At 35.8% G+C, this 9771-nt stretch overlaps 1 protein-coding gene across 1 annotated transcript in view; it reads right to left on the bottom strand.

The window, feature by feature from the left end:
- Positions 1–2730: 2730 nt before the first annotated feature.
- Positions 2731–9771, bottom strand: part of SERPINI2 (serpin family I member 2) — a 39195-nt gene continuing 32154 nt past the window's right edge. Inside the window, exons 7-9 of the mRNA XM_027542032.1 lie at positions 9548–9634; positions 7603–7692; positions 2731–2958 (exon numbers count right to left, since the gene is read on the bottom strand). Coding sequence (XP_027397833.1) covers positions 2882–2958; positions 7603–7692; positions 9548–9634 — 254 coding nt within the window. The 3' untranslated portion in view covers positions 2731–2881. The remainder of the gene's footprint in view (positions 2959–7602; positions 7693–9547; positions 9635–9771) is intronic.

Here is a 9771-nt window from a genome sequence, read left to right as displayed (position 1 = left end):
GACTTTCAGTAGACCCCCTTTCCCACCCTAAGCGTGGAGTCGGTCTCAGGACGCATAGCTCAGGAGGACTTACCCCATATAGGGTGTATCTGACGCCATCCTGAGAGAAAATATCTTCTTTACAGAGGTCCAAAACACTGGCTTCTAATAAAACTTGCCCTAAAGTTTTCTCTGTATCTTTCAAGGTTTCCATGTTTTTATTAACCAATTCAAGAGACTTCTCTAAACCTCACCCCTGAAATAGAAATTGTTTATTGTCTCAGACCTTTGATCTCCCAGGTCCCATTTCCTAATGTAACAGACTCCTTCCTCTAAAATATGCCATGTATTATAACTGTGTGAAGTCAATGAAACCTAATTCCTAATAACTTTGAAATTACATCATATATATATGATATGTTAAGCTTATATATATGTATATATGATATATTAAGCTTTTATGAGGGTTATTAATTTGAAAATATTTTTATCCCACATATATTGTATACTGTTGTGAATTTTAATGGTTTCATATAGCTTGGCAGAGAAAATTATTTCATACTTACTTTATTTCATAAATAAATATACACATATATATTATAAATACATTCCAGACACTTCTAACCTTTGTAATATGGAACTATAATAACCACTGAGTTAAATGCAATGAAGGTGAAGATTAAGGTTTTAATCTTAGAAGTGCTGTGACAACTATGTGTCTAGAACAGGGAAAGGCGATATTTTAAGCTTGAATCCACACCAGAAGGCTATTCTCTTTTATAAGGAGCTTAAACCATCTCCTTTTGTAAGACAAGTAATACCTACCAGATGTAGAGCACGAAATTGGCAGAGAAAAACAGCAACAATGCAAAGTTGGACTCCATAGTGAGAAAACCGAGGCAGACATTTAATAGATCTTACTTAAGAGAAGCATATATATTAGGAACATATTATGAAAACATAAAGTGAAACCTGGACAGTCATTTTATTACATTACTTGATGCTATAAATTCCTTGCTATTTCATTATCCTACTTTATTTTTTCACTGATTTACTATGTTTCTACCACTGGCAAATTGTCAGTTTGGTGAGGTCAGAGACCTTGTCAGTTTTGTTTACTAGTTTACCCCTGGTGGTTCAGTGGTAAAGACGCCTCCTGCAATGCGGGAGACAAGTTTGATCCCTGGGTCCGGAAGATCCTCTGGAGAGAGAATGGCAACCCGCTCCAGTGTTCTTGCCTGGGAAATCCCATGGACAGAGGAGCCTGGCGGGCTACAGTCCATGGGGTCACAAAGAGCTGGACACAACTGTGCCTGGAACATAGAAGCTCAGTAAGTATTTGTGGAAGGGATGAATGAATCTCCAGAGCAGATTAACATGTAACACATGGAAGGGAATGTACAAATTTACCTAACCCAAGAAAAACACCTGAAAATAAAACTACTGTCCTTTTAATAGTGTACTATGCTCTTCTTCCTAAATTAAGGAAACATATTTTTAAATCAGTTCCATGATGAAGAACAAACTTGTGATATATCACTAACATATATATTAGCATTCACTGTGTTATATCTAAGTAAGATGCAATTTACAGTCTAGGAAAGCTAGCATTACTTTTGATTATGTTATGGTTTGAAGCCATCACAATTAGTTGTAAAGCTCTCTTCATATAGTCTTGAGTATTGCTCTAGGTTTTGCTACAGATGGACATCTAGACATTGGAGACCAGAAAGCATGAAGTTTCAGGGGAAAATCTGCACTACTTTAAAGGACTTACTTAGGAGGGATTATAACTCAGTGATTATGGTCAGAGTCTCCTGATACAGATAGTCCTGAGCTCAAACTTTGAAATATGGTAAAGACTCCATACTTATTTGTTATATGTCCTTGACTGCTTATATAATATGCTTAAGCTTCAGTTTCTTCATCAGGAATATGGGTAATAGTAGCTCATGGATCTTTCCTGCATTTATCATAATGTCCAAAAAGTGCTGACTTCAGTGCCTGACACAAAATCAGGGCTCAACAATGGAAAGCCACTATCATTAAACTCTGCAGAGAATTGCCAGCACAAACAAAAGGACACTTTGCATTACTAACATGAAAATATAAAAACTACAAAATGTTATATAAAATCATTTGAAAGTAGTATTGTTGGGGGTATTTACATTTGACATCAGAGGAAGTGTGTTGCATTTAATATTTGTAGATTACAATCTTGGCTCTAATACTTCCATTAGCTCAGTGTTATAAAATCATGGATGGTCAGCCTCCTAAATTACACTAATTTAGCTGCCAATTTCATGTACAGGAAAGCTTTATTAAAAAGTTCTTGTTGCTTCTACTTTCTTTTACAGGTTTAAGGCATAAATCAGAAGAACAAATTGATATGTATTGAAACAATGAAACTATTAAACATAACACATGGAATGTCAAGTTAAGATAAACTAAATACTCAAAGTTCATTTACTATCATAGGTACTGGATCTTGGTATCTCAAGTGGCACCCCAGAGAGGTACCAGCACATGCACTCTCTCTCTTGACTCAATTCCCCATGGTCTGGATAAAGGTGCTATACTTGGGAGTCAGATAGTTCGGTCTTGTAGGAATATAGAGACTTTGATATCTAAGACAGGACTTTTATATCTAAGATATCATAGACAGACTGTTCTAATGTATTAATATTTTATGTAAGTTCACTGCTTTTTATTCATATATACTTTATAAAAATACAGAAAGCACAAAAACACTTAATGCATGCATAATTTCATTTATTCATTGATACAGATTAATACAGCCACTGTTTAAGACAGAAAAAGATATATAGAAAATATTTGATGATATTTTGCCAGTCAACTATTTTCCAGGAATAACCTTCTATTCTGAGGCCGCACTTTCCATTCACAGTGAATCTAAATCTCTTCCCTTCATCCTTTGGGTGTCAGGATTTGTCACCCTTCCCATAAGCAAAATTGAATCTAGGAAAAGAAAAAAAATTTCTTTAGGAATTTCTGGAGAAAAAGATGATAATAATCAATTTTTCTTAATGTTTTAACAAGTCATTTAGTCTTTTTACTTATAAGGTAAACTGGCAATGTCTAATAACAAAGCCCACTTCTCTAAAGCAGATGACTATATCATTATTAATCACGTTTTGATAATTTATGAAATATATTGACACCTACAACAGCTTGTCATGGAAAATGCATTAGTTCTGTTTTTCATAAAGGAAAGCAAAATTAAAGTGACAGAGAGGTGTTCGTCTAAATATAGAGACTCAGTCAGGCAAACATAGAGTAATAAAATGGTGATGAGCATAGGAAACGTTTTAAATTTAAGGCATTAGCAGTCATCTCTTTATGTATGTAATATAAACCCTTGGGGTTAAAAGTGCAGCTTCTCAGTTCTCCTTCAGCTCTGAATCAAAGCTTACTGCTAAAGGCAATATTTTCACATCTCTCATACTTTTACATCCTCACCAAAGTGATATAGTATACAGCATAAATGTAAACACCTGTTTCCAGCCATTCTGTGTTTTTCAAGTGAAAAGAAACTATGAACTAGAGGACAAAACAGAAATAAATGACACATCAAAATCCATTCACCTTTCTTGCCAACTAGGATAAGGTAAATGGCTTGAATGGCTCAATGTCGTGCTGCTTTGGGTTACCTCCTTTAAACTCATATGTAATAAAGGTTCATTTCAAAAGTTACAAAATAAAATTTTACATAATTTTAAAGAGAATGAACATTACACTTACAAGTATTGAAATAACAATGGCAGAAATGAAGTAAAAAGGAAGAGCCCTTCTTCATGAACTCTTTATTGTTCAGTCCAAGACACAGTCTTAATAAAGCCAATTAACACAGAAATAGACATAATCTCTAGCAGATTTTTTCTTCTTTTTATGATTATAAATTAATAATACTTTGCCACAAAAATCTCAAAATAATTCCAACAATACAAGAAAACAAATACTTTTTTTTTTTTTTTTCAGACAGACATGGATACATAAATAACTTCCCCAGGCTGTATACTGCATTTAGACACAAGAAGAATCAACAATAACTCTTACATCTTTGTAATTCTGTGGTATTGAAATGGTTACCAGAAATGCTTGTTTGAAGAATTTTTAAAGTAACTAACCTCATAAATTGAAGACAATAGTTTAAAATTTTAAACTATCAGAAGTATAGGACATTACATAAAAGCCATTTGTCCTAGTCTTTTCAATCTGTTTTTCTGACCAAGGAGAACCATATTTTGAATTAAGTCTACAAGCAATCGCCAATCTACTCACTACAAAACTGGACGGATTAGTGAAACCTTCCTTGACATTGTCTCAATGGATATAGAGGCAAGCTGAAGCAGATTCATTGTTGTTTCCACTTTTCATGCCCACTTCTTAAAGAGGTATCCCTCATATTTAAATATATAGCTATAAAACATCTCTGTCAGAAGCAGTTTTTTAGTTCATAATCTAAAAAATACAATAGCATAACGAAAGCTAACAGCCTAGAAAAAAAGATTTTTAATACCCTGCAGTCTGCTTCTCCCCTCAACCCAGGACCTGAAAACATTCTAAACACAATATTTTTTTGTTATGTATGGAGCACTGTCAGTTTCAAAACTATGATTCACTACTTTCTGGGAAATGGCACATTTCATGTAGCATTTTTCACAACCTTCTTCTAAAAGTCTCTAATGCTGTCCTATACCCTCAACCTTAAAGAAGAAGAATTGTTCTCCATTTCCCTGGAAGTTTGGCTCAGTAAGAGATTTGGATGAGCATACTGAAATGTATATATGATAGGAAGTTAAATACTGATACGAAAATACAAATAATGTATGGATTTTGCCTAAGAAGGTTGTTTTATCAAAGGAAAATTTTAAATCTAGGTAAAAATTGGTTTTACTAAAACTAAAAACATTCATTCTCATACTTCAGGAATTGTCAAATGAATATATTTTATATAAATCATTATGCCATTTGGTAGGTCACTGTGCCATGGTAAATCACCAGCTTCGTTAATCCCAATGATTTCTTCAGTTCATTTGTGAAAGGAAAAATAAATAAATCACTGAATGAGTATTGTCTTAAGATAATAGCCCATTCTACATTATATATGGCAACAATTTACAGCCTCCTATAAATGAGTGGCCATTCATTTGAAACAACACTTTAGGGGAGTAGCGCTAGTTTAGAAAGTCTCGTTAGAATAAAGATCATAAAACAGTGGAAATTGTCATTAAGGGTCTGACACTTAAGCATTATCACAAATAAGTAAATAAGTGAATTAATTTGAATTTTCACTACCATATAACTGATAGCTATTACATATCCTTAACCCCTCAGTCATCAATTTGGAAAATAAAGTCAAATATTATTCTAAACGCCATATTTCCTTGAGCATTGATGCCCAATGCAGCTTCAGTTCTTTTTGTTCTGCATATTCAATAATTACACACTAAAGGTAAGAAATTAGAGATATCCTAAGGTTCAGATCAGATCAGTCGCTCAGTCGTGTCCGACTCTATGTCATTTGATTTATACATCCTAAGGTTAAGGATGTATAAATCAAATGACATAGTTGTAACAGTGACTCATCCCCTATAGAATTGAAGTTGTCTTAATACAGCCTCAGCAAATCTGAAACTATCCCATTGTTTCCAAGATGTAACTTTCAGAATAGTCATTCAGCATTAGTTTCACACAACCTAAAAAAAGAGACTGATATATCCCTTCAGTTCAGTTCAGTCGCTCAGTCGTTTCCGACTCTTTGCGACCCCATGAATTGCAACACACCGGGCCTCCCTGTCCATCACCAACTCCCGGAGTTCACTCAAACTCACATCCATCGAGTCGGTGATGCCATCCAGCCATCTCATCAGGGGTCAATAATATCAGTTAAACTAATATCAGTAAACTAACAGATTCAGTTTCTGAAATTAACTATGTCTCTTCTCCATGTAAATCAATTCATTTAGAGAAGCTTTTCCACTTTTCTTCCTTCCTTTATGTATATTTATTGATGTATTCACAATGAACATCATGTGCCAGGCACTGTGTCACAGGCTTAATATATTCTTTATTTACCTCCATGAGATAATGGCTTCCCTGGTGGCTCAGAGAGTAAAGAACCACCTGCAATGCAGGAGACCTGGGTTTGATCCCTGGGTTGGGAAGATCCCCTGAAGAAGGGCATGGCAACCCACTCCAGTATTCTTGCCTGGACAATCCCCATGGACAGAGGATCCTGGCTGGCTACAGTCCATGGGATTGAAAAGAGTCGAACACAACTAAGCACAGCACAGCATGACATAAGTACTAATATTATGTTCAAATAGGGGGTGGGAAAAATATAGCTTAGAAAGTATAGTGACTTAGAACTATTAGTTCATTAAACTCGTCCTTGGACCCAAGTCCAAACCTTCAATCTCTAGAGATACTGATACTAAGTGCAGGGCACTTTGCCAAATTCTGGGCGGGATACAGAAATGAGTAAGTATTTTCTCTTTTCCAGATAAAATATACAGGTATACAGTCATCGGGTTATGACTCTTGAGGAGTCCTAAATATATACTTAAAGAAAGCTTCCTCACCATCCATATTTATGGCCTCTTTCATTTCATAAGATGCAAAAACATCTATCCAGACCATCTGCATTTATGTGTCCACCGTGTCTGTAATGCCAGTCCAATTGACTACTGCCCCCACCTTTTGTACCTAACTGCATTATCTTCTAGAATTGCCCAAATTAGAGAATTGGAATAATGTTTGACCCCTCCCTCCCACTCAGAGCCTATAGCTAGTCACTTATTCTTGGAATCTACCTAGGAAACCTTTCACAACTGTGCAACTTCAAGTTCTACTCCTATTGAAAGAAAGTTGACTTCTGAGACAAACAGGTCTTATTTTCACTCTGCCACTTTTCAGTTGTATGACCTTAGGCAAACTACACAACTTCTCTTTGAGTTTCTATGTCTTTGTGCATCAAATATCTGACTTATTGGAATGGTGTTAACTGTACAGATTGGTATTTAACATCACCAGCACCTATACAGACTATCTTAGCAGCTATTACTAGTACTGATCTATTTTAGGTCACTGCTGCTGCTAAGTCGCTTCAGTCGTGTCCGACTCTGTGCGACCCCATAGACGGCGGCCCACCAGGCTCCCCCGTCCCTGGGATTCTCCAGGCAAGGACACTGGAGTGGGTTGCCATTTCCTTCTCCAATGCATCAAAGTGAAAAGTGAAAGTGAAGTCACTCAGTCGTGTCCGACTCTTAGCGACCCCATGGACTGCAGCCCACCAGGCTCCTCCATCCATGGGATTTTCCAGGCAAGAGTACTGAAGTGGGGTGCCATTGCCTTCTCCCATTTTAGGTCACTGGCATCTCTTAAAACACAATGCCTAGTACAAAACAAGCACTCAACAAATAATCACTAAAAAAACTTTGGAAAAAAATAAAATAAATTCAATAAATTGAAAGAACAAATGACTTCAGACTGTCATTTGCAGCTGGAACAGATTGTGATTAATAGCAAGATTCCAACATATTCAATAGACTAGGTCTATTGAACTTAAACAGTTCCCCCAGGGAATTCTCAAAAAGGTACCTGTTGGGTTATTCTTCATAATAAACAGAAATGGATGATTTGCTATAAATTGATTCCTTGACAGACTCATGATCACAGGTGTATTTATGCCTATGAAATAGAGACAAGAGTTATTTAGATGTTCACATTTAAAGATCAGTAAAGAAAATATATCCATAATATTCACAATATTTTTTGTAGACAGGAAAGGCCATTTTTGTTTGAGGAGTTAACATGTGGAAAAATAACCATTTTCTAAATACAAAAATTTGGAATAAATCTAAAAATTGAAGAGCAGAGGAAAAGATATTGGAATTCATGGAATAATTCTAACTTCACACTTTATGCTTAATGAAGAAGAAAGCCAGATACTAGATTCAATTTAGTGACAGCAGCTGAAAATTTCATCTTTTAAGCAGTAACTTTCTGCTCACTTTTTATTTACATTAGATAATTTATAGTGTTTGTACTCCTAATTCCTATCCAGGTATTTTGTAAATCCACTGAGAAGATGCCTGAAAGTCAAAATACTCACACTAACAAAGGTGATACATCAGGGTCACTGCTGACCCCTTAATGATTGTTATCTCCTCTTAGAGAACTCTATACTAAAAACAAGAGGCCTTGGCCAAGGCAGAAGAGTTCTGAACCTGAAATCAGGAAATCTGGTTTCATTCCAAACCCTACTGTTTCTTACTAATATGACCTTAGGCAAACTGCTCCACACGTGAGTCTGTTTTATCACCAACATAATGAGAGGATCAGACTATGATCTACAAGCACTCTTCCAATTCTATGTAAAAGCAAGTGAAAATTTTTTCTACATGAACTAGCAACTTCATCCCAACACCAGCTTTGATTTCTCTAAGGATTGTAATAGCCCATACAGGAGCCCTTCAGGAGATGACAAAACATTAGGGAGCCCAGTGTGCCCACCCAGATGTCAAAATCCACTGGCATTAATAATGTGGGTATAAATTTAACAATATGACTATTTAAAAGATATGTATCTTTTACATACTGGCTAACATCCAAATAGTCTGAAAAATTAAAATATGTTTATGAGGAATTCATTAAAGTTGCCTTCCCATTTCTAATTGAATTTAAGGCTTTTTCTCCAATTATTTGTTGAATATTACTTTTATGCAGCATAGATACTATTCAAAATGCCACTTGTTCAAGGAGATATAGAAGAGCAGCTCCTAAACTGTAATGTTCATACAAGTCACTAAGAGACCTTGGAAAATGCAGATGCTGGATCAGTCAGTCTGGAGTTGGGCCCAAGGTTCTGCATTTCTAATAAGTTCCAGAATGATGCTGATGCTGCTGGTCTATGCATTATACTCATAGTACCAAGGATAAGCTGCAAGTCACTGGAGAGCAGCAGTTCTCAACCTTTAATGTGCATTGTCATCACTTAGGAAAATGTAAGAAAATGCTGAAGGCTAAATCTCATCACCAGAGATACTGATTCAATATTTTAGGGTGTTCAATATTCAATTTAATATACAGTATTCTCGGCTGGGCACAGAAGTTTTAAAGCTTTTCAGCTAACTCTCACATGCAGCTAAGTTTGAGAGCCACTGCCATAGACATTAACAACAAGAATCAAATTAGAAAAGGAGGAACTAAGAGTACAGAGGAAGAATGAAATGAGTGAATTCACTTAAGAGTGAATATTCCTGAGCAATCATGATTTCAGGTTTGAGCCTGACTGCTATTGGGCAGGTAATCCAGTTCACAAATAAGTAGATATCAGTCCCTTCTCTTTCTTTTTTTTTTTTTTTTTTGCCCTAAACTCCAGCCACACAGAAGCATAAATAGCTTAAATAACCACTTTGCCCTTCCTATCGTGTACTGAACAGCAGGAGGGGGGTAGGAGGTCAGAGAGCCACAAAGGGCCAGCATCCTCTTGCTCATTTCCCCAGTCCTTCCTCCTGGCTTCCTGTGACATCATTTGTCCTACCAGTTGATGTTGCAACTTCACTGCCTTCTTCATTTATCTCAAAGAAAACTTGTTGCATGACTCGGGAAACATACACCTCAGAAGAATCTGTTAGAAAATATGAAAGTGCATTTAAGGGTTAAAACTCAGAACCATTACTTACTGGATCCCATTACATTTTCAAATGAACAAAGAAAAAGGAAAAAAAAAAATTCTTTCCAAGTTAGTTAATTTTCTAGAGATAA

This window comes from Bos indicus x Bos taurus, chromosome 1 (genome assembly GCF_003369695.1).
Source record: "Bos indicus x Bos taurus breed Angus x Brahman F1 hybrid chromosome 1, Bos_hybrid_MaternalHap_v2.0, whole genome shotgun sequence".
Lineage (NCBI taxonomy): Eukaryota > Metazoa > Chordata > Mammalia > Artiodactyla > Bovidae > Bos > Bos indicus x Bos taurus.
The sequence above is the reverse complement of the archived record's forward strand: the minus strand, read 5'-3'. Positions and strand labels throughout refer to the sequence as shown.